This window comes from Rhinatrema bivittatum, chromosome 10, assembly GCF_901001135.1.
Source record: "Rhinatrema bivittatum chromosome 10, aRhiBiv1.1, whole genome shotgun sequence".
In the NCBI taxonomy this organism is placed as follows: Eukaryota; Metazoa; Chordata; class Amphibia; order Gymnophiona; family Rhinatrematidae; genus Rhinatrema; species Rhinatrema bivittatum.
In genome coordinates, this window is record NC_042624.1 from 26942148 (window position 1) to 26967398 (window position 25251).

Here is a 25251-nt window from a genome sequence, read left to right on the forward strand (position 1 = left end):
ATACAAGGCATACATATTTCATGCTAATTAGCATAAGTATACCGCAGTATAATCATTGGTCATATAGTGTCCAGAATTTTTCAAGAATTTTCTTCTGCATACGTGAACATTAAAGCCCATTGGCATATTATGAGGTAAGTGACATTGCAAATTTTGCATAGCATTTCAAGTAAAGCACTTAGCTTTGTAGTTCCGAGGAGTAAGCAGAGACATGGAGGTGAGGACGTGCACGGAGGCAAGCCCTCGGAACTACAAAGCTAAGTGCTTTACTTGAAATGCTATGCAAAATTTGCAATGTCACTTACCTCATAATATGCCAATGGGCTTTAATGTTCACGTATGCAGAAGAAAATTCTTGAAAAATTCTGGACACTATATGACCAATGATTATACTGCGGTATACTTATGCTAATTAGCATGAAATATGTATGCCTTGTATGAGGTCTGCTATACATAAGATTATATCGTGTATTTACACTATTATTGAGCTTAGATTTTGGGTCCCTGGCTGATATTAATTCCTGCACTGCTGGGCAGCCACTCCCCCCCTTTAATTGGGTGCTATAGGACTGTTGTGATCTTATCTAATATTGGGACATGTTCCTGCAATTATTTCCCTGTTGTGAAGTGAGCCCCTGACTGGCTGAAGCTCCCGTTCTTAGATCTCGGTGAGTTCAGTAGAGCATAGAAATGAAGACTTTATCTATTTTGTTTTTCTATTTTTCTCTCAGGCACTTAAATTGCCTCATCTATACACTTTTTTTTTTTTATTATAAGCTATAGCTTCAAAATTAGTAGTGCCAAGATAACTGAGCTAAAACTGTTTACTCCAGGAATGGGCTGCCGGTTTTACGTAATCCAAAGCTGTGTCGGGTAAAACTGCTGCTGTTTGTGGCAAGCGCATCACAATTTTAAACAGCTGCCGGTGCTCAGTCTGCTGAGAATCCGTGAACCTTCTGTCTGAGCCAGAATTGGCTTGAAATCACCGTCAAAGGCAGAGGTAAGCTCACCAGTCTTGGTTCCAAGCAGAATGGTGCTTTTCAGTTTGGAAACTTTTATTTTGTTCAGTTGTGTGCTCAGGTTGACTTCTTTGGCTTATTTTCACATTCAAGGATATCTCCGATTTTGCATCATCAGAAGGCATTGTGAATTCAGAGCCCTGCCTTTGGCTTACAACAGCACCCAGAATTTTTACGAAGATAATAATGGGTGGGAGTGACTTTCTTGAGTAGAGGACTTGTGGAGCACCCATTTCTGATGATTGGTTAATCAGAAGCAAATCCTATACAGTAATGAATCATGGGCTGAGCCTATTCCTAAGAATAGTTGGATAGTCAATTCTTGGGGAAAAGCAGTTACGAGCCAGTCCAGACTATAGAGCATTTGGGAGCTCAGTTCAATACTAGGGAAAGTTTAGTTGCCATGGGTTTAGCTTTAGACTTTGTTCCATGGGCGAGAGCCCACATGAGATTTCTACAGTCGGCTCTACTTTCATTCTGGAAACACTAAACCCAGGGTAACAAACATCACTTCCCCGCCAGAATCAGTAAGAGGGAGTCTCTGAAATGGTGGATTTGCATGCCGGGGGTTCCTCTGGACCACTTACGCTGGTTACAATTGACAACAGATGCCAGCTCAATAGGCTGGTCCATGATCTGAATAGAAATAAGGACGATCAGGCTGGCATTGCTTCATTTTCAGCCGTTAATCTTTGGGAAGGTAGTGGACATTCCCAGCGACAATGCTATAGCACTAACTTACATAAACAAGCAAGGCGGAACGGAGCCAGGGGATGTCGGAGGCAACGGAACTTTTTTTCTATGGATAAGAAGGTGGGGGGTGGGGGAGAAAAGGATGTAACTTCCAAAAAAGATGTTTCTCAGTTTTTGAGTGGGGTAGGACAATGGACTTTGCACTGTTGGGATGGTTTAACCAAGGCACCTTTTGAGCCTTTGAACCTGTCTACTGGATTTACTTTAAAAAGTCTTATTGGTCTCAGTCACTCCAGCGAGCTGCATTTCTGTCTTTATCTTCTGAAATATAATAAGGGATCTGTGATACCTGGACCAGCTCCATCGTTTTTCCCAAGGGTTCATGTAAATCAAAATTGTTCTGCTCACTTTTGACAAGACTGACTGTAGAGATGATATGGGGATGTACAATTTTAAGATGTTTCCTAAGATATTTAGGGGCAGATTTTAAAACAAACGCGTGGGCGTACAACCCGGCGAGCACAAATGTACGCCTGATTTTATAACATGCGCACGCAGCCGTGTGCAGGTTATAAAATCAGGGGTTGGCGCGAGCAAGGAGGTGCACATTAGTGCAGATTGCGCACGCCGAACCCTCTGGGAGCCCCGCTGGCTTTCCCCGTTCCCTCCCCCCAGCCCTAAAGAAAACCCTGCCCCTACCTTTGTTTTGGAGGTTTTGCCTGCCAGAGGCAGGCGTAACTTGCGCACACTGGCCAACTGCTGGTGCGCGATCCCCCTGTGCCGGAGTCCTCAGTCCCGCCCCCTGCCCACCCATTCAGAAAAGCCCCGGGACATACGAAAATAGACCTGGCGCGCGTAAATCCTTGAAAATCTGCCCCTTAGAGTTGACTAAAGATGTACTTGAGACAGAGAGGTTGTTTGTTTTGTTTGGTTTTCCACACAAAGGAGAGGCTGCGTCTAACACAGCTTTTGCAAGGTGGAATAGAGAAGCCGTTTCTTTGGCTTATTTAATTGCAGGGACAAGAAACTTCTTCGATTATTAATGCCCATTCAACATAATGGGCCGAGATAGATGCAGCAAGTCCTTTGAACATATGTAAAGCAGTCACGCGGACGACCTTAAGTCCTTTTACAAGGCATTGCAGTCTGGATCTGCTTGCCAAGCAGGACATAGCATTTGGTACCTCTGAAGGCGAGGTTAGCATCCTCCCACCCTTAATATTTGAGCTTTGGTACATCCATATGTTCTGGACTGGTGGAGCAGAAGAAAGAGGAAGGGAGAAATTATGACTTGCTTGTTAATTTCCTTTCCTTTATTTCTACTACACCATTCAGGAAACTCACCTGGGAAGGATTAGCAGCTTTGATTTAAAAGACAAAAGGTTTATCTCCGTGTTAAAGAAATTTATGGGGGAAAAAAGAGGAATTTGATTGTGGATATTTGTTAGAACATGTACAAATTAGATGTAATTATTAGAACGTGTTTCAAAAATTCAAAGTTTTTACCAATTATATCAAGCAACTCAAATATCTTTTTTTTTTTAATGTGGTAGTTAATATTTTGGCTATACCGGCTCTATTTGTACGTACTAGTGATGTCGTCAGAAAAAAAGAATTCTGCCCCCCATCTTCTGAACTGATGTAGCAGAAGGAAAGGAAAGGAAATTAACAGGTAAGTTGTCATTTCTCCATTTCTTGCATAAATGAGCTTTTTGAAAATTGGGGGTTGTCCATGTGTAAATGTGCACCTGTGCCATTGAAAGGTACACAAAGGCCTAATTTCCAGAGCTAACTTACAGGCCGATACAGAAAAACACGCGGGAGAGCTGGCGAGCGCACAGGCCACTCTCCTGGGCGTGCGATTCAGGAGGGTGGCCTATGCTGGCGTCCCTAGCACCTCCTTTTTGACAGGAGCGGCGGCTGTCAGCGGGTTTGACAGCAGACGTTTAATTTTGCCGGCGTCTGTTCTCAAACCTGCTGACAGCCACGGATTTGGAAAACGGACGCCGGCATAATTAAGCGTCCGTCTTCCGACCCGCGGGCCGACTTTAAATTTGTTTTTTTTTACTTTTTTGGGGCCTCCGACTTAATATCGCCATGATATTAAGTCGGAGGGTGCACAGAAAAGCAGTTTTTACTGCTTTTCTGTGCACTTTCCCGGCGCTGGCAGAAATTAACGCCTACCTTTGGCATTTGCATGTTGCGGGCACTATTAGTTTTGGGGTTTGGACGCTCGTTTTCGACGCACTATTATCCCTTACTGAATAAGGGGTAAAGCTAGCGCGTCAAACGCGCGTCCAATCGCGGGTTAGCAGTGCGAGCCACCGGCGCGCACTGTACTGTATCGGCCTGTTAGCGTGCAAGTCTGCCTTGGAAATTTGGGCTGACGTATGTGCAGACTTGAGCCCTACAAGTAATATTTCTTAAACACAAGGTGAGAAGAACATGCTGTACAATATACAGAGAGGAGTTGCTGCATTTTTTTGGATCAGCTTGGTAGCTCGATGCTGCAGATCTCCCAGGTGGGGAGGGAGGCAGAGGTATTGTGCACTGATAATACCTTGTGGCTGGATTTCAGGCCCGTGCATGGAGAGTTCATGGCTCCTGGCCGAGGGCTACCCCTGCAAAGACAGAAACAAGTAGGGCGGGAATATAAAATAGAAAGAATCCCCACATAGATTCAAATGAAAGCTCCTGTGCTACTTCCCGGTCCTGGTTCCAATTGAGTTGGCAGCCCAGAGGAGCAAGGAGGGTTCTGAGAAAGGAAGATGGACACGCCTGAGACCTTCAGCAAAAGAAGTGCAAAAAGCGGAATAAAAAAATCTAAATAAATCAGTGAACCAGAAACTCAGCAATCTGCCAGGTAAGACACTAAGGCGTTGTGTTTAATGAGCAGCTACAACTAAATCACAGGTTCGCTTTAGCTATCACTGGGAGAAGCCGAGGGGTGGTTAAACTTCTTGATTTCTCTTTGCCTTGCAGTGTTAAATCTAACTCTTATTGATCTGCCGGGAATCACCAAAGTACCAGTGGGGGACCAGCCTGTAGATATTGAGTTTCAAATTAGAGACATGATCCTACAGTTCATCTGTCGAGAGAACTCCCTGATACTGGCTGTGACCCCAGCTAACACTGATCTCGCAAACTCAGATGCACTGAAACTTGCAAAAGAAGTGGATCCTCAAGGTACGTTCTGTGCCCTACCGTTACGTAATACCAGGAAACTGTAGTCAGCAGATTGTATTTGCTCTATATGAGGATATTCCCACTGGACAAATGTAATAGCTCTGTCCCATCTTCTATATTATGTGTTGGGATTGTGGCATTCACACTGTCTGAGTTGTGTGTAATAACCACAGCCCAGAGTTTATTAATGGCTGTAAGAAGAGTAAACCAATAAAATATTTCGATAGTTAAGTTTTTCATATGTCAGCTTTCCGGCCTATCTAGGATTGTTCCGCAGGAGTTCATTGGAGGAAGAGCTCCAGGGGTGCAATTTCAGTTTCTGGAGACTGTTGCGAGTATTACAAAAGAAGTGACAAGCTGATGTAACTGGCGTCACCCTGCTGAGAGAGAGTCACCCCTTCCATGTGCACACAGATTCCCGCAAGTAGAGCCAGCCCCTCGGTTCTTTCCAGTTTTGTGTTGCCCAGGGGATTTTATTCAGGTTATCTGGAAGGAAGCATTTACAGGGAGGAACACTGCCTTGTTCATCAGGTCCCCTTGGACTCTTCTAGTGATTCATTTATTTCATGGAACATTACATCACAGAAATAACTCTTTTCATTTCAGCATATCAGCAGGGTTGGCTTTTATCCAGCATTTTGATAATAAAGAAAGCTCTGCAATACCCGCAATGAAATAATTACTCAATCAGGTCCCCTTCTAGCATACATGAGTCTGGACAAAATGGAGGAAAGACTTTTGGGGACCATCACAAATTACAAGCTTCCTGAGTGCAGGGCACTGTGGTGAAAGTGCTAATCCTTCAGAACATGAAGCACATTATTGCTCTTGCACTGGATCACTCCACTCAGCCATTCAGCCCAAGCATCTTCTTTCTGACATTGGCCAGTTTGGGTCACACAGCTTTTGCCAGTGCTTATGCTGTTTTCTGTTTTCCTCATTAGGTCCTGCTTATTTTTAATGGATGCCTTTTTGCCCTTCATTTTCTTTCAAGCACCATTAACCATTCTGGCAGTTTGGGCTTTTGATTTTTTTTTTAACTTGTGAATTTAATCTGGGCTTCTAAGATTGTTTAAAAATAAGAACATAAGAAATTGCCATGCTGGGTAGTCCAAGGGTCCATCAAGCCCAGCGTCCTGTTTCCAACAGTGGCCAATCCAGGCCATAAGAACCTGGCAAGTACCCAAACACTAAGAAGATCCCATGCTACTGATGCAATTAATAGCAGTGGCTATTCCCTTAGTAAACTTGATTAATAGCCGTTAATGGACTTCTCCTCCAAGAACTTATCCAATCCTTTTTTGAGCCCAGCTACACTAACTGCACTAACCACATCCTCTGGCAACAAATTCCAGAGCTTTATTGTGCGTTGAGTGAAAGAATTTTCTCCAATTAGTCTTAAATGTGCTACTTGCTAACTTCATGGAGTGCCCCCTAGTCTTTCTACTATCCGAAAGTGTAAATAACAGTCACATCTACCCGTTCTAGACCTCTCATGATTTTAAACACCTCTATCATATCCCCCCTCAGCCGTCTCTTCTCCAAGCTGAACAGCCCTAACCTCTTCAGCCTTTTCTCATAGGGGAGCTGTTCCATCCCCTTTATCATTTTGGTTGCCCTTCTCTGTACCTTTTCCATCGCAATTATATCTTTTTTGAGATGCGGCGACCAGAATTGTACACAGTATTCAAGGTGCGGTCTCACCATGGAGCGATACAGAGGCATTATGACATTTTCTGTTTTATTCACCATTCCCTTCCTAATAATTCTTAACATTCTATTTGCTTTTTTGACTGCTGCAGCACACTGAGCCGACTATTTTAAATTATTAAATCGTTTAGTTGTAGATCAAATCACACTTCTGCAATAGGAGCTATCAACGCTCTTCTATGCCTGTGCAGTAGAACCTATTCCATCACAGGAAAAGACCAGAGGTTTCTACTCCAGTGCTTCATAATTCCAAAAAAGACAGGAGGACCTTGCCCCATCATGGAGCTCAGAAACCTCAAGCATATTCAGAAAGAAAGGTTCAAAATGAACTCCTTGAGTATCATCCTCCCTCAATTGGCGATCAGCGATTCGTTACCTCCCTATCAGGTTTTCAGGATATTCACATTCAGTATCCATGAAATAGGTTTGCGTGCTATGGAGGCAATGCATGCCTAGCGCTCTCATTTATTTATTTATCTGTTTAAATTTCTATACCGGCATTTGGTGGGGACCGTCATATTGGTTTACATAATTTCATAAAAACATTTGACAAAATCATGATTACAAATATAATGACAATACTAAATTAAAAGCTTCATTACAATTTTTTCATAAAAATGGCCTAACAACAAGACTAATAAACAACAACATACAACACTGTGACTAACTCATTCTTCATTTCGCATTTATCAGCCTTTAGTTTTTTTTGTTTTTTTGCTTCACAGTTACTGTCACCATCATTGAATACCTGTTGGAAAAGCCATGTTTTGACGTTTTTTCTGAATGCGAATCTATTTGCTTCTAGACTAATTTCGACTGGTAAATTATTGCAGATTTTTGGGGCAGCAAGTGATAGGGCTCTTTCTCTTACTGAAGTTAGTTTTGCTGAAACCATTGAAGGAATAGATAGCAAGCCTTTTTTGGCAGATCTTAAGTTTCTTTGGGGTGTGTGTACACTTATTGCGGCGTTCGGCCATTCCACATTTTCCCCATGTACTGGTTTTTGGAGAATGCATAAGGTTTTAAACTGTATTCGCTGTTCAGTTGGTAGCCAGTGGAGTTCTCTCAGTATTGGTGTAATATGTTCTTTTCTGTTGGTACCTGTTAATAACCTTGCGGCAGAATTGTGCATGATTTGTAGAGGTCTAAGAGTTGTGTAGGGTAATCCAAGCAGTAAAGAATTGCAATAATCTATGGATTGAAAGATCAAAGCCTGAAGCACTGTTCTGAAATCCGTTAGTTTTAACAGCGGCTTTAGTCTTCTCCATCTTAGCAGTTTATAGTATCCTTCTTTCGTGATATTAGCAATAGGTGTTTTAAAATTTAATTCTTGATCTAGGTACATCCCTAAGTCTCTAATTGAAGATGACATTTTAATTTGATAATTTTCATAATTAAATGATAAGTTATTAGTATTTGGTGATAACAATTATTTGTCTTTGCAACATTAATGCAGAGTTTTAGTTGGTTCAAAAGTTGTTTAATTACGTTTAAGCACAATGATATTAATTGAAAGACTGTTTCTACAGCATCAGTAATTGGTGGTATAATCTGAATATCATCAGCAAATGAAAAATCCTTTAGCCCGAGTCCTGATAGAAGGTGGTCCAGGGGGAGCAGATAGATGTTGAATAAGGTCTCATGCATATTCATTGCGGATAGGCTAGATGTGTCCTGAGGACTGGCGTGAGAATCCCTGATCTATATTTCAAGGATGCTAAACACACACATTCCAGTTCACAAAAATAACACCATAAGGAACAATCCCTATCGGTATCAAGTTCTTCCTTTTGCCTCTCATCAGTTCCCAGAGTCTTTACAAAATACCTTGTCATTGCTGCTAATCAAAGTCTGCAAGTTTTTTTTGGGTTTTTTTTCCCTCCTACCTAGATGACTGGTTTATAGCAGTCTAAATTATGTTATTTAATGATGTTCTTTATTACTCTGCTTTAGCCGAGATGTTAATTATAATACTAATGTTTTATGTTACAAAATGTTTCCATGTATGAAGTTGTTCAATTGTAAACCGGAGTGAAGGCCTCCCGCTATACTTCGGTATAAAAAAAAGAACCTAAATAAATAAATAAATCATCTTCAGGCCTATTCCACCACACTTCATATGATAAAACCTTACATTCCTAGGGATCATTAGTTTGCCAAAATTCAAGTCAGAACCCTCTCAAGTAATAGACTTTATAGGAGTCTTTCTGGACACAACCTAAGAGCTTTTCTTCCTCAACAAAGAGCAACTGTGTTGAGTATAATCTGAAGTTCTCAAAAGGAAGAAAATTGTGGCCTGTCTAGATGTTGGATTAGATGACAGCAACAGTCCACATCGTGCTTGACTTACCATGAGATCATCTCAATGATGTTTAAAATCCCAGTGGAACCAACCTATGCAACACTTTCAAGCACGGTCTCACAAGGTATATATTTCTCCACTCATCAATTCTCTGACATGGTGGTTGAAGTCTGCCAGCCTATGAAAGGGACAGTTATTTTCACCAACCTTTCTGTTCAGAAACAGTGACCATAGGTGCTTCCAGTTATGGTTAGGGAGCTCATTTCAATCACTTATGTTCTCGTTGAACCTGGTAAAAACTGCTTCACATGAACCATCTAGCAGTGAGGTATTCTTAATGCTCTGTGTTCAGTCTTTGATTACAGAATAAAGTGTTTGAATTCAAACAGATAACAGTTGGCCGTGTTCTATATCAACAAACAGGAAGGGACAGGTCCTTCAACTTTTATCAGGAAGCCTACACATTTTGGAAATGGGCAGTTTCCCCAAGAATTCTTTTTCAAGCTGTCTCTTGGGGAGAGAAAATCAGGTAGCAGACAAATTGGGGGATATATCTACTAAGCTGCAGTATTTTTCTCAGTGGGGAAAAATAGCACAGGATTTACTAAGCTGTGGTACTGCTGGGAAAAATACCATGCCTTAGGTGCCCTGCCTGAACAGCATTCAGCTCTGGGCTGCCGTGTTTTAAAGGGTCTGAACCATCAGATATTGCCTCTTCCCCCAGAAGTGGTGAGACCCCCGGTCACACTGCAACCCCTTAAGGTGTCCCAAGTTGTTAAAATATGAAAAACAATTCCTGTTCTGGCCCTACCTCCCGAGTCCCAAACCCTGTCCTTTGTAGGAAAAATGTGACTACCTCCTCCATCCCCCCTCCCTCGGTATAGTGGAGCCTAAATATAGCCCGGGTTGGCTGCCCCTATCACATGATAGGGTGAAAATCTCTCTATGTGTGTGCGTAATAGTATCCTTTGAAGATTCCTCACTCTGAACCTTGCACTCCTGAGCAACTGCCCGCTACTCCCGTAAAGCCTCGCGCATTCACTTAGTCAACCCAGATAAGAGAGAATTGCTGACTTTCACATTCAGTGAACTTTCTATCCCAGTTGATTTTCTATCATTCTTTGGAGAGTACTAGAAGTCCTTAATTATGTGGTATATTTATCTACAAGAGTCATTTAAAAAATGAATGGCAAGAGCTGAGTCAGAAGTTAGAAGAAGCACAATGCTCTTACAGCATAACTATACTCAATGGTCTGTATAAGCTTGTGTCTCATCTATTTTATTTATTGCTTATGCATAAGCTCTAAGGGATGTACAAGATACAGACATATTTCAATTATGTATGTATTGTTATATAAACAAAATTCAAAGAGGAAAAAAATAACAAATTCCCATGAGCAAATAGAATTCACTAACTGCAGTAGTACCTACCTGTAAAAAAAATAAAACAAAACATCTATATAACAACCACAAAGCCAAAACTAAATACATTAGAATTCTAGTACTTAACGATCGGTCTGATCCAAACAAGATCATAGATCACACTTTCAGCCATTATTTGCACAAATATAAAGGTCTTAAGCATTCCTTTGACTGTTTTAATTTAGTCCGTTAACCTTAAAGCCACAGATAGTGAGTTCTGCCTAATCAGAACTGCCACTGAATTATCTATAGGACCTCTCTGAGAAGATCGTAGAGACTGTGTTGGATTGTAAATTCAAAGGAGCGCATTTGCTCATGGAAGAGAGTCTGGCTTTTTAACAGTAACTTTGTACTGAATCCAATATTAAACTTTCAACCAATACAAATCAAACACAGGTGAAATATGGTCCTCGGCTGCACTGCAGCATTTTGTAACAATTGTAAGGTCCTTATGGTAGAGCCAGGTAGACGGACATAAACAGTATTACAGTAATCAATGAGAAGCGAAATGGAAGCCTGAAATCCTATGGCTTCTAAACATATAGAAACATGACAGCAGAAAAAAGACCATATGGCCCATTGAGTCTGCCCATCCATCCAATTCATTTAGCATTATAATTCTCATCACTTCTTTACATCCCCTGTATTTATCCCATGCTTTCTTGAATTCAGATACTGTTTGTCTCCACCACTTACACTGGGAGACTTGTTCCATGTATCCACCACCCTCTCTGTAAAGACTTATTTTTAAGAGTCCTGAATCTACCCCCTTTCAACCTCATCACATGACCCCTTATGCTAGAGCCCCTTTCTGATGAAAAAGCCTCACCAAATCCTCTGAGATATTTGAATGTCTCTATCATATCTCCCCATCTCACCTTTCCTCTAGGGTGTACATGTTTAGAACTGTCTGTACCCATATGCTTTAGAACAAAGACCACTGACCATTTTAATAGCTACCTTCTGGACTGACTCTATCCTGTTTATATCCTTTTGAAGCTTAGGGTAGCATCAGCCACGCCATACAGGTCCCCCTATAACTGTAGCATCAGGGGGTGGCATCTGCTGTGGCATACAAGTTACTCCCAATCTGACGGGTCGATACAGTAAAAGTCCGTACACACAGGCCACTCTCCTGTGCACGCGATTCTGTATTCAAATGAGGGCCCGCGGCAAAAAGAGGCGCTAGAGACACTAGAGCGTCCCTAGCGCCTTTTTTTGGACAGGCGCGGTGGCTGTCAGCGGGTTTGACAGCCGACGCTCAATTTTGCCGGCGTCTGTTCTCAAACCCGCTGACAGCCACAGGTTCGGAAACTGGATGCCGGCAAAAGTGAGTGTCCGGTTTTCGAGCCGTGGGCAGATTTCAAAAATTTTTTTTTTTAAAACTTTCTGGACCTCCGACTTAATATCGCCATGATATTAAGTCGGAGGGTGCACAGAAAAGCAGTTTTTACTGCTTTTCTGTGCACTTTCCCGGTGCCCGGAGAAATTAACACCTACCTTTGGCTGCACATTTTGCTTTCTGAATCACGCAGGAATACCTAATAGGGCCATCAACATGCATTTGCATGTTGCGGGCTCTATTAGGTTTGGGGGGGGTTGGACCCGTGTTTTTGACGCACTATTACCCCTTATTGAATAAGGGGTAAAGCTAGCGCGTTGAAAACGCGCGTCCAATTGCGGGTTGGAGCGCACTGTACTGTATCTGCCTGAGAGTTTGTCAAACCATTAAAAGTCAGGGCCCTTGTTGGTTACTGACTGAGTCCAATTCTCTGTTATCTCTTATCTCTTCCCATTGAAGCAGAGAGCAATGTTGGAGTTACATCACACGTATAAGGCTTATTGGTTAAGGGTAGTAACAGTTGCATCAGCAAGTTATCCCTATGCTTATTTGTTTTCCCAGACCATAAAATTCAATGCCAATTGTTGGTTGCTGTCTGAAACAATTCCCCTTTTCCTCTTTTCCCCCTGCCATTAAAGCAGAGAGCAATAATGAGTTGCATCAACAGTATGAAGGCTTATTGGTTAAGGGTAGTAACAACCACACCAGCTAGTTACCCCCATGCGCTCTTTTCCTCATTTCCATTTTCTAGCCTTTAGGGATCCACAGTGTTTATCCCATGCTTCTTTGAAATCTTTCACAGTTTGTTTTCACCATTGCCTCTGGAAGGGCATTCCAGGCATCCACCACCCTCTCTGTGAAAAAATATTTCCTGACATTGGTTCTGAGTTGTGCTCCTTGGAGCTTCATTTCATGACCTCTAGTTCTACTGATTTCTTTCCATTGGAAAAGGCTTGTTGATTGTGCATCATTAAAACCTTTCAGGTATCTGAAAGTCTGTATATTATCTCCTTTCCTCCAGAGTATACATATTTAGGTCCTTCAGCCTCTCCTCATAAGTCATTTGGAGACCTCCCACCATTTGTCACCCTTCTCTGGACCGCCTCCATCCTGTTTCTGTCCCTTTTGAGATATAGGCTCCAGAACTGAACACTGAGGGCCTCATTAAGGTCCTGTGCAAGGGGATTATCACCTCCTTTTTCTTCCTGGTTATTCTTCTCTCTATGCAGCCCAGCATTCTTCTGGCTTTAGCTATTGCCTTGTCACATTGTTTTGCCATCTTCAGATCACTAGACCCTATCACCCCAAAGTCCTTTCACCCCCCCCCCCCCCCCATCACATACAGCTCTGTTGGATTACCACACCCCAGATGCAGGACTCTGTACTTCTTGGCATTGAATCCCAGCTGCCATATCATTGACTATTGTTGAAGCTTCCTTAAATCCCATCTCATTCTTTCTACTCCTTCTGGCATGTCCACTTTGTTGCAGATTGTAGTATCATCCGCAAATAGACAAACTTTACCTTCAATCCGTTCTGCAATGCCATTCACAAAGATGTTGAACAGGACCGGTCCTTGTGGCGCTCCACTTAACACCGCTCTCTCTTCAGAGTAAGTTCCATTTACTATCACGCGCTGTCTTCTGTCCGTCAACCAGTTTGCAATCCATGCCATCACCATGGCGCTCACTCCCAAGCTTTTCATTTTATTCACGAGTCTCCTGTCCAGGACAGTGTCAGAAGCTTTGCTGAAATACAAGTAGATCACATCGAGCGCTCTTCCTCAATCCAATTCTTTAGTCACCTAATCAAAAAAAAAAAAAAAATTTGTCTGACAGGACCTTCCCCTGGTGAATCCATGCTGCCTCGGGTCCAGCAATCCTCCTTTCCTTAAGCAGAGTCTCCATTACTCCACTAAGGTGAGGCTAACCGGCCTGTAGTTTCCAGCATCCTCTCTGCTCCCACTCCTGTGAAGCGGGATCACCACCGCTCTTCTCCAATCTCTCGGCACCACTTCCGTTTCCAGGGATCTATTGAACAGGTCACACAGACTCACCAGCACATCTCTGAGCTCCCTCAGTATCCTGGGATGAACCTCATCAGGTCCCATGGCTTTGTCCACTTTCAGTTTCCCCAGCTCTTCCCACACATTCTCTACTGTAAATGGAATTACATCTACTCCACCCCTCCCCCTCCACTGTCTTATCTAGCGAGGGACCTTCTCCAGGGTCATCTTTAGTGAACATAAAACTGAAGTATTTGTTTAATATTTCTGCCATTTCTTCGCCTCTCTCCACACATTGATCCTTTTCACCTTTCAATTTCACTCTACCACTTCGGACCTTTCTCCTTTCTCTGATGAATCTGAAAAATGTTTTGTCACCTCGCTTTACCTCTTTGGCAATCCTTTCTTCCACCTGACTTTTTGCTTTCTTGATTACTTTCTTTGTCTCCGTCAGTTTCACCAGATATTCTTCCTTGTGTTCCTCTTTTTGGGATCCTTTATATTTCTTGAATGCTGTTCTTTTGGCCTTCATTTTATCAGCCACCTCCTTTGTGAATCAGATTGGTTTCTTATTTCTCTTGCTTTTGTTTACTTTTCTAACATATAGATTAGTTGCCTTTGTAACTGCTCACTGTTGTTCCACCTCTCTCATTTTCTCCCAGTCTTCTAGTTCTAAATCCAGATACATTCTCATTTCAACAAAGTACGTAATTTTGAAATTCAAAACTTGGGTCTTCATGTGACTTCTCAGTATCCTATTTGCAATAGCAAACCATACCGTTTTCATCACTGGTGCTGAGGTAGGCACCCACCTGGACATTAGAGACATTATCCCCGTTAGTGAGCACTAAGTCGAGTATAACGCCCTCCTTAAGAACATAAGAACAGAAGAAATTGCCATGCTGGGTCAGACCAAGGGTCCATCAAGCCCAGCATCCTGTTTCCAACAGTGGCCCATCCAGGCCATAAGAACCTGGCAAGTACCCAAAAACTAAGTCTATTCCATGTAACCATTGCTAATGGCAGTGGCTATTCTCTAAGTGAACGTAATAGCAGGTAATGGACTTCTCCTCCAAGAACTTATCCAATCCTTTTTTAAACACCGCTATACTAACTGCACTAACCACATCCTCTGGCAACAAATTCCAGAGTTTAATTGTGCGTTGAGTAAAAAAGAGCTTTCTCCGATTAGTTTTAAATGTGCCCCATGCTAACTTCATGGAGTGCCCCCTAGACTTTCTACTATCCGAAAGAGTAAATAACCGATTCACATTGATGCAATTAATAGCAGTGGATATTCCCTAAGTAAACTTGATTAATAGCCGTTAATGGACTTCTCCTCCAAGAACTTATCCAAACCTTTTTTGAACCCAGCTACACTAACTGCACTAACCACCTCCTCTGGCAACAAATTCCAGAGCTTAATTGTGCGTTGAGTGATTGAGTGGATTGCATGCGGACAAAGAATTGGATATTGTCCACATAGACTCTGCAGCCTGCCAGAGGCTGGCAAGAATCTTGCAGATAGCTGCACAATAGATATTAAATAATAAAGGACAAAGAGTTGACCCTTGAGGGACCCCAGAGGAAACAGCAGTTGTATGAGTATGTAACTGATCCATTCTAACCTGACAGAAACAATCAGAAAGTTATGACTTAAAATACCCCAAGATATTTAATTATACTTCAAAGCAGACACTGTGACTTGATGATAAAATGTGAGCAAATTGGCCAGTCAAGTCCTTTTCATAAATAGTGTTGCAGATTTCATGATCCATTCTAACAGATTTCTAATGTCCAAGTATAAAGTATTTAGCTATGCTGATTTATGTTGGTGGTATCCCATTTAACATATTTTTCATTTCCTTTCTCATTAACCAATGCAGGTTTGAGAACCATTGGTGTGATCACAAAACTGGACCTGATGGATGATGGAACGGATGCCAGGGAGATTCTGGAAAACAAACTGCTTCCATTACGCAGGGGTAAATCTCATTCACAGTGGATAATAGCTGCCAAAGAAAACTCCATGATATTGCCCTTTTAAATTGTAGTAATATAAAGGGACATTTTAATACCTGCATGCGGGCGTCCGTGTGTGCACATGGACACGCCGATTTTATAACACGTGTGCGCCCACGCGAGCTCATGTTATAAAATTCGCTACCCGTGTGCACGTGCATGCCCGATCTTATATCGGCATGTGCATGAGCACGCGAATGCAGACTCGCGCACGTAAGGGGGGGTGGGGGAATTTAACTACATGCGTGTGGCGACGGACTAGGCCTTTTCCCAGTTCCCTCCCAGTCCGCTTCAACAAAGGAGCGGACTGGGAGGGAACTTCCTAAACCCCCTAGCTAACCCGCCTCCCTTTTCCCCTATGTGCCCTAAAACCCCACTAACTACCCTTCTCTCTTTTGTTTTAATACTTACCCGCTCTTCCATGCAGCAGTGACTTGAGTGGGCCGGTTGGCTGCTGGTGTGCGCTTCAGCGGATCAGTGACTAATGGTGCTGTCCTGGCCTGCCCCTTTTTCAGTAACCTGTTCTTCGGTGCGGGCCTTTGAAAATCCCTGTGGTGCACACACGGCCCAGCCAAGTGTGTATCTCCCAGTTTTAATGTGCCCTGTGTTTTTAAAATTGGGCCATTAGTTGGGAAATTAGTGGAGCAATATCTATAACAGATTAGTGAATGCTGTTTTTGTATGTTGCTTGAGGGACTGCAACTCAACCAGATTTTGGTGTTGGAAAGGCGTTTTCTTCAAGAAAAATATTTTGTTGATGTCACCCTGATGGGTGACGTACTGTAGGAGGAAGCCTCCACATCTGGAATATGGAACATTTTGAATGAGTGATGTGCCTTTAGGTGGTGCTGTAATAGTCCCCTTAACAGGTGTCTCACTTCTTCTTTTGCCTCTTTCCCAAATGGAGTTGATCCTGATGTATTTCAGGGTCTCTTTTTTGGTTTTTTTTTAAACTTTTTATTTAACCTTCAAGCAGACATGTAAAAGTGAAGACATAACAGAAATACATTACATTATTAAATTGCCCCTTTTCTTTCACATCTAAATATTTCCAATATGGCTGCCATATTTTCTCGTATATAAACAACTTTTTGTGCAAAGCGCATGTCAGCCTCTCAGTGACGGTGTCATGAATTTGTTTACATTAGTGAGAAACAGCTGAGACTTCCAATGTAATGCAATAGTAAATCTGGCCGCACAGATGAGGTGGTTATATAGCTTACGCTGGGCACTAGGCAATGAAAAATCGACCAAGAAGAGACAACACAAGAGATAAGCCCACCAGACAGCCCAATATCTGTCAGAATCGCCCCAACCCGTTTCCAAAAAGCTAGCACCATCGGGCAGGCCCACCACACCTTCTCCAGCATAATCTGGAGTCCCCTGTATTGAAAAGTGCAAAATATAGAGGATAGCGATATGTTCTTCTCACCAGTTTGTATATCAATTCTGATCTACGACTGCAAATTGAAATTTTATGTATTCTCTTCCATATACCTTCCCAAACTCTATCGGTCAGTCGAACCCCAAGCTCCTCATTCCACTGGGTTATCAAAACAGCATTCCCTGTACATACCAGGATCAGTCCAGACTGCTGGGTTATGCCTCCCTTCCAGCAGATGGAATCAGAGAAAAGCTGAAAAGCACCCCCTAGATATACCAGTGTGCCACCTGCGATCCTTCAGTATTTTCTCTGACTCCAGCAGATGAGAGGAGGGCACAACCTGCGGTCCTGATCCTTGCTTAATTAATTAGTTTTAGGAAGGTTTTCCTAATTGTCTTTTCCTTAAACCTCTGGCTAGATCAACGTACTGTAAGTTTAAAAAAAAAAGATGAAAGACACAGCATACTGAACACTCTCTAAAGGCAGGCAAGGCTGGGCAGTGTCCTACGGCCTCTATACCCGGAGATTTGTTCCTTACCCGGTGAGTTGGGGGGAGATTTACCGGTGGGCTGGTCTCTCTCCTCCCCCCCCTCCTATACAGGCACAGAGAAGACATAATTCCTCTGGTGGGTGCGTATGCCTGTGCAGTGAATGCAGGGAAGCTAATCCCCCTGTTTGACTGACAAAAAAAAAAGTTTAAAACTGAAATGGGCAGGTTTTACCTTATTTTACTCAGCCCTAGCCTGCCGATTTTTTTTTTTTTTTTTCTCCCGGGCTCCGGAAGGGGTGGGTTTCTTCACCCTCCTGAACTTACGTTTTTTCGCGCGTTTTTCATGCCGCGCGAATCCCGTTGTGAGGCTTGTGGGGAGTCGGCGCTGCGGCTCTCCCTCAAGGGCCTCTGCTCCCGATGTATTCCTAGGGGCGAGGGGCCCTCGCAGCGGCCGATTTCGATGCCAAAGTCGGCTCTGCCGCGCTCCCGCGGCTCGGGAAGCAGTCTGTCGTCTCAGAGGCAGAGGCCTACCCCGCCCCCTCTCGGGGCAGGAATGGCGGCCATCTTGCCTGGCTCAGGTCCCGCACTTCAGGGCTCTGAGGGAGGAGATCGCTTTCCCCACCTCTGAGCCCTCAAAGACCTCGTTTTGCACAGCCTGACTTAGCTCCTCCCTCAGCATTGCCTCCGGACTCAGCTCCTCCTGCGGGGGGTGGGGGGGCCCTTAAAGCGGCAGCACCCAGTTTGTATTGCTGCTCCACAGGGCATATTTGGAAGCTGAGGCTGACTGGGAAATGCAGTCTCCTCTTCCGGCTAAGAATTTCAAGCCAGCGGAGGACCAGGGAAGTGTTGGAATGCGGCTTCCTCGTCCAGTTTCTAACGGGGGTTTCCCAGCTTCCACCACGTCTCCGGGTCCCATGATCCCGGACCCCTCCTCAGTGGATATGAGCGATGATGGTGGATAGTGCCGATTCAGTGGAGGGAGATGATCCGCAGGTGCTCTGCTTGTTCTGCAAGGAGAAATTGGATTCATTAATTCCGCATGTGCTGCAAGAACTAGATATTCCAGCTCCTGAGCCGGTGACTGATTCTTCCTCTGGGGATCCTGTTTTATCGGGCTTGCGATCTCCTTCTCAAATCTTTCCTTTTCATCCGAAACTTTTTCAGATTATGTCCTGGGAATGGGATGGTCCAGAAGCGAGTTAGCAGGGCTATGGAAAAACTTTACCCGCTGCCAGGTGAGTCCTCAGATCTTCTCAAGATTCCTAAGGTGGATTCGGCCGTCACGGCCATACCGGAATCGTTGTGCGCTTAGCTAACGGGAGGGGCAGCTTTCAAGGATCTTCAGAATAGGAACTAGAAGTTTTACTCAAGCGAATATTTGAGGTTTCAGTGCGTGGAGTGAGGGCGGCCTTCTGTAGCAGCCTTATGCAGAGAGCTACCCTCCGCTGGGTTCAGCAATTTCTCACAACTCAGGAGCTTCCTCCGGGGGAGGCTGAACAAGCGAACTGCTTAGAATCGGCAGTTGCCTATACGGCTGATGCTTACGATCTTCTTCGTACCTCGGCTCGTACTATGTCTTCGGCAGTTTCAGCATGAAGGCTTCTGTGGCTCCGTAACTGGTCGGCTGATGTTTCTTCTAAGTCTCAGCTGGGGTCCTTCCCTTTCAAAGGGAAGCTGTTGTTTGGGAGTCGAGCTGGAACAACTGGTTAAAAACTTGGGAGACAACAAGGTTTACAAGCTGCCTGTTGCGACAGTCTGTCTACGACTGCTTTGCCCCGCCTACCTCGCTCTTCTTGCGGCTCCTCCCGCTCACCTCGGACTATTGGCTGCCACGTCATCTGTCTATTGTCCTCTCCGGCGTCCCCGGCCCGGCTTTGGTGCTGCTTCCCACCATGCTCCTCCAAGGTACCAGAGGGCGCGTGCATGTCTCCCTCATCTTTATTTCCTCATTGGCGTGAACCTCAGGGGCGTCCCCCTGAGATGAGGTCACGCTGCTCGGATATTTAAACCTACAACTTTTGCTAGCTAATCGAGTTAGCAACCTTGGAACTCTACGGAGAGGATTTGCTCAAGTACTCGCTCCTTGAGGGCCTGCCCTCTGTTCCAGTGCCAGACCTCTCGTCTAGTGGAATCGCTGAGTGAGTACAATACCACTGAGTCTCTCTGCTCTAAGGGATCAGGTACTCGCTCCTCGAGGGCCTGCTCTCCCTGTCTCGGAGCTTCTCCTATTCTACCTGGGACTCTGCGTGTTTCTCACTGTGTACTCATAACTTGGTCTCTCTTTCCACTACAGCACAGCCAAGCAGAGGATTCGCTGTTCCAGCGTCCTGTGGGATACTCGCCCAGCCGGGCTCAACATTTACTACTCACTACTGCCATCTCTGGTTTCTAAAACTGTTTAAGTAAAGATTCAAATCTGTGTTTGTGTGTCCAGAGTCTAGCCTGACACTGTTGTCCCTCACGGGACCACCCAAACATCAATAACCATAACACTGCCTGAAGACAAACCCAGACAGTCTCGTCCTTTCGGCACGTTCCAAAGTCGTTTTTGGAGTCAGTGCCGTTTACTTGCAGGTAGGGGCTCCTCCTTTGCTCCTTGACAGATGTTGGCGAGGTCTCTGGCCTGGGCACATTCCTTTCGTGGTAAGCGGCCCCAGCACGACGGAACCTCTCACAGTTTCGCTCCACCAAAGCTCCCCAATGAAGGTGCGCTGGCCCATTCCTCCGTTCCGGAGATCGGGGGGCGACTCTCTCCCTGTTTCGCGAGGAGTGGGTCAAGGTCACGTCGGACCAGTGGGTTCTCGATATTATAAATCGTGGTTACGCTTTGGAATTTGCTCGCCCTCTTCGGGATCTCTTTCTAGTGTCACCCTCTGGTCTCAGACGAAACGTTAGGTGGTTCGTCAAACTCTGTCTCGATTACAGACCCTGGGGGCGATTTGTCTCGGTGCCATCGGCCAAGCGTCGGACTGGTCGGTATTCCATTTACTTCGTAGTCCCCAAGAAGGAGGGCTCATTCCAACCGATTTTGGATTTAAAGAAGGTCAACAAAGCATTGCGAGTACCTCTATTTCGGATGGAGACATTGAGGACCGTCATTGCGGCAGTCCACAAAGGCGAATTTTTGGCTTCTTTGGATCTGACGGAAGCTTATCTTCACATAGGAATCTGCGAACACCATCAGAGGCTTCTGCAGTTCATGGTCTTGGGGGAACATTATCAGTTTCACGCTCTACCATTCGGGCTGGCGACTGCTCCATGAGTCTTCACCAAGGTAATGATAGTAGTGGCAGTGTGCCTTCGGCGGGAAGGAATTTTAATTCATCCCTATCTGGACAACTGGCTCATTCGAGCAAAGTCGAAGGCGCTTTGCAAGGTTGCGGTTCAGTCGGTTTTACGCCGTTTGCATTCGCTAGGCTGGGTAGTCAATTACGCCAAGAACCAACTGATCCCATCTCAGGAGTTGGAATTTCTGGGAGCACATTTCGACACACTGGTGAGCAAGGATGGAGAAGTTGATGTCCCAAGTCAGGCATCTGTTAGCCCTTCCTTTATTTATTTTTTATTTAGCGTTTTTCTATACCGGTATTCGTGATTAAAAATCACATCATGCCGGTTTACATATAACAGGGGGTGTGAAAACAGAAATGGAACATTAACAAGTGTAAAGAGTTCGTAAAGTTACATTACAACAAGGTTCATATAACTGGATAGAGAATTTAGAGTAAGATAACCAAGCAGTTAGTATTAACTATTTACATTATATTGTGAAGTCTCTTATAAGATGTTGCTGTCATTCAATTGGGGTCAGGGAAGGCTTGCTTAAATAGCCAAGTCTTGAGCCTTTTTCTGAAAGTAGGTAGGCATGGTTCTTGTCTCAGATCCGGAGGAATAGAATTCCATAGTGAAGGTCCGGCTGTGGAGAAGGCTCGGTCTCTGAAAGTTAGATGGTGAGTGGTTTTGGTTTGAGGAACGAGGACTGATCCTCTGTAGGCTTCTCTGATGGGTCTAGTGGATGTGTGTCGTCTAAGTGGGATTTGTAGATAGCTTTATAGATGATCGTGATAGATTTGTGGATAATTCTAAAGTGTATTGGCAGCCAGTGTAAGTTCTTAAGAGTGGGAGAGATGTGATCTCTTCTCCTGGTGTTAGTCAGAATTCTCGCAGCAGAGTTCTGGAGCATCTGAAGGGATTTAATGGATGCGGAAGGGAGACCAAGTAAGATAGAATTACAATAGTCTATCTTAGAAAAGATAACTGCTTGAAGGACCTTTACCCAAGGTGTGGGACTATTTACAAGTTCTTGGTTCTATGGCGTCTACGCTGGAACTGGTTCCTTGGGCTTTTGCTCATATGAGACCTTTACAGAGGGCGTTGCTCTTCCGTTGGGACCCCAAGTCAGAAGAGTTCCACTTGCCCTTACCATTACCTGCTATTAAGTTCACTTAGAGAATAGCCACTGCCATTAGCAATGGTTACATGGAATAGACTTAGTTTTTGGGTACTTGCCAGGTTCTTATGGCCTGGATTGGCCACTGTTGGAAACAGGATGCTGGGCTTGATGGACCCTTGGTCTGACCCAGTATGGCATTTTCTTATGTTTTCTTATGTTCTTACTAGAACTGGCCAGGACCAGCCTAGATTGATGGTTGGTACCAGATCATTTGCTTCAGGGCGTAGACCTGGAGAATCCTCAGTGGATAATCATGACGACCGATGCCAGCCTCTCCAGGTGGGGGGCAGTTTGTCAGTCGTGCTTGGGACAAGGTCAGTGGACAGCTCAGGAGGTCAAGTGGTCCATAAATCGATTGGCAACCAGGGCAGTTCACCTGGCACTACGCCGTTTTGTTCTGCTTGTCAGACACAGGGCGGTACGGATCCTATCCGACAATGCGACCACCATGGCTTACATAAATCGTCAAGGGGGTACAAAGAGTCAACCGGTAGCCACCGAGGCAGACAAATTGATGCTATAGGCAGAACACAATCTGGCCCGTCTGGCATCTCATATAGCCGGGGTGGACAACGTCCAAGCGGATTTTCTCAGTCGACAAAGGCTAGATCCCGGTGAATGGGAGCTGTCCGAGGATGCGATGGCACTCGTGACGCGCTGGTGGGGTGTCCCCCGGTTGGACTTGATGGCGACTCGGTTGAACGCGAAGGCAGCTCGATTCTTCAGTCGCAGATGGGAACACGGGTCGGAAGGGGTGGATGTCCTGGTCCTTCCTTGGCCTCCCGACATTCTTCTCTGTGTTTCCCTCTTGGCCGCTGGTGGGAAAAGTTCTAAGGTGAATAGAGTCCCACCAGGGAACGGTTATTCTAGTGGCTTCGGTGTGGCCACAACGACCAACTTGGCGGTGGACGGTCCCTTGTGCCTGGGTCATCTGCCGAATCTACTTTGGCAGGGTCCAGTATTTTTCAATCAGGCAGCTCGCTTTTGTCTAGCAGCTTGGCTTATGAGAGGAGACAGTTAAGGAAGCATGGCTACCCGGAGGCAGTAATTACCACTCTTCTACACGCTCGAAAGGCATCTACGTCTCTCACCTGTGTTTGGGTGTGGAAGGTTTTTGATTCCTGGTGCCGTAGGTTGAAGGTGTCCTCGTGGCAGGCCACTATTGTCCACATTCTTGCAAGTCGGCTTAAAAAGAGGTTTGGCGTATAGCTCGCTCCGGGTTCAGGTAGCGGCCTTGGGCTGTTTAAGAGGTAAGGTTGATGGTACTTCTATTGCTTGACATCCTGATGTAGCACGGTTCTTGAAGGGGGCCAAACATTTACACCCACCGGTGCACTCAGTCTGCCCTTCGTGGAGTTTAAATTTGGTTCTCCGTGGGCTTTGCGGTTCTCCTTTTGAGCCTCTTAAACAGGCTACGTTGAATGATTTAACACTTAAGACGGTGTTTCTCGTGGCTATCTGTTTGCCTAGACTGGTTTCGGAGCTTCAAGCGTTATCCTGTAGAGAGCCATTCTTGTGAATTTCTGACTCTGGAGTTTCGCTTCGAAAAGTACCTTCTTTTCTGCCAAAGGTAGTATCGGCTTTTCACGTTAACCAGTCAGTTGAGTTACCGGTGTTTACAGATGAGGATAGGAATTCTCCTCAGGCTCAGGATCTGAGGAGATTGGATGTCCACTGGATTCTTTTGCAGTACTTGGAGAGGTAACTAATCATTTTTGATTGTCTGATCATCTTTTTTTTCTTATGGCACGGTCCTAAGAAAGGAAGTAAGGCTTCTAAGACTACTATTGCCCACTGGTTGAAAGACGCTATTGCTTCGACTTACATATGTCATGGTCGACCGGTGCCAGATGGTCTTAAGGCGCATTCTATCAGGTCACAAGCGGCGTCCTGGGCAGAAAGCCAATGTGCATCACCCCAAGAGATTTGCAGAGCGTCCACTTGGAAATCTTTGCACACGTTTGGGTGTCAAGGCCCATTCACTTCATTCTCAGGCGGCATCCTGGGCGGAATCCCAGTCCGTTTCCTCTCAAGAGATTTGCAGGGCGGCGACTTGGAAGTCTCTGCACACCTTTGCGTGACATTATCGTCTGCACCTTCCTTCGTCAATCTCTGGGTACTTTGGCGACAGGGTCATTCAAGCAGGGCTTTTAGGGGCCCACCTGATTTAGGGAAGCTTTGGTACATCCCACTGTCTGGACTGATCCTGGTACGTACAGGGAAAAGAAAATTATTCCTTACCTGCTAATTTTCGTTCCTGTAGTACCATGGATCAGTCCAGACGCCCTCCCTGTCAATGTTGGGATCTTGGGGAACTCCTGCTCGACCTGTTCTCATTCTGTTTTCTGGATGTTTGCCTCCGCTTCTTGAAGCTGTTCGACAGTTCTCTTTGCAATTTAAAGTTATGGCACCAGTTGCCTTGGTTACTAATATTATTTTTGATTTGTACACTTGATCCTTCCTTCCAAAAATATTGTTATTCGGGCTTTGATATTCTCTATACTGAGCTCTTACAGAGGGTGCACTGGTTAATATGGCAGCACCCTCCGAAGCTTTATCTGACTCCATCTGCTGGAAGGGGGACATAACCCACCGTCTGGACTGATCCATGGTACTACAGGAACGAAAATTAGCAGGTAAGGAATAATTTTCTTTTAGCATTTAGCACTACAATGTATTACAAATGTACATTATACAGCAATGTAAGAGGAGATAGAAAGAATCCATCAGGTCTTATAATTCTTTTGCCTCTGTTTCAGGGTATATTGGAGTTGTAAACAGAAGTCAGAAAGACATTGATGGGAAGAAGGACATTAAAGCAGCTATGCTAGCAGAAAGGAAATTTTTCCTGTCTCATCCAGCTTACAGGCACTTGGCAGATTACATGGGGACTTCACATCTACAGAAAGTTCTCAACCAGGTATATGGGGGGGAAAAAATGTTTTGTGTTGTTTTTTTTTCTTGAAGGTAAATAGTGCATGCATTACCTCCACTGTATGCAAATATATCTCACTGCATATTCATTGTAGATATCCTGAAGACTAGACTGGCCAGCTAGTCCCAAGGATTGGCTTGAGGATCACTGCCTTAGAGCTTTGCTGTGCTTGATGGATCTTCGAGCCATCCACTTTACTTGTCAGCTCCCTTAGTCCCATGGCGTTGAGGAGCCATTCCTATTGGTTTAATTTCTTCAACAGATCCTCAGTGTTTCCCATCTGAAAAG

The 25251-nt window shown here is 44.6% G+C and overlaps 1 protein-coding gene across 9 annotated transcripts in view; it reads left to right on the plus strand.

Annotated features, from left to right (window-relative positions):
* Window positions 1-25251, plus strand: part of DNM3 (dynamin 3) — a 694116-nt gene that overhangs the window by 91998 nt on the left and 576867 nt on the right. For all 9 annotated transcript variants that reach the window (XM_029617605.1, XM_029617606.1, XM_029617601.1 and 6 more), the window contains 3 exons: window positions 4695-4898; window positions 15566-15664; window positions 24788-24948. In XM_029617605.1, the coding sequence (XP_029473465.1) occupies window positions 4695-4898; window positions 15566-15664; window positions 24788-24948 (464 nt within the window). The remainder of the gene's footprint in view (window positions 1-4694; window positions 4899-15565; window positions 15665-24787; window positions 24949-25251) is intronic.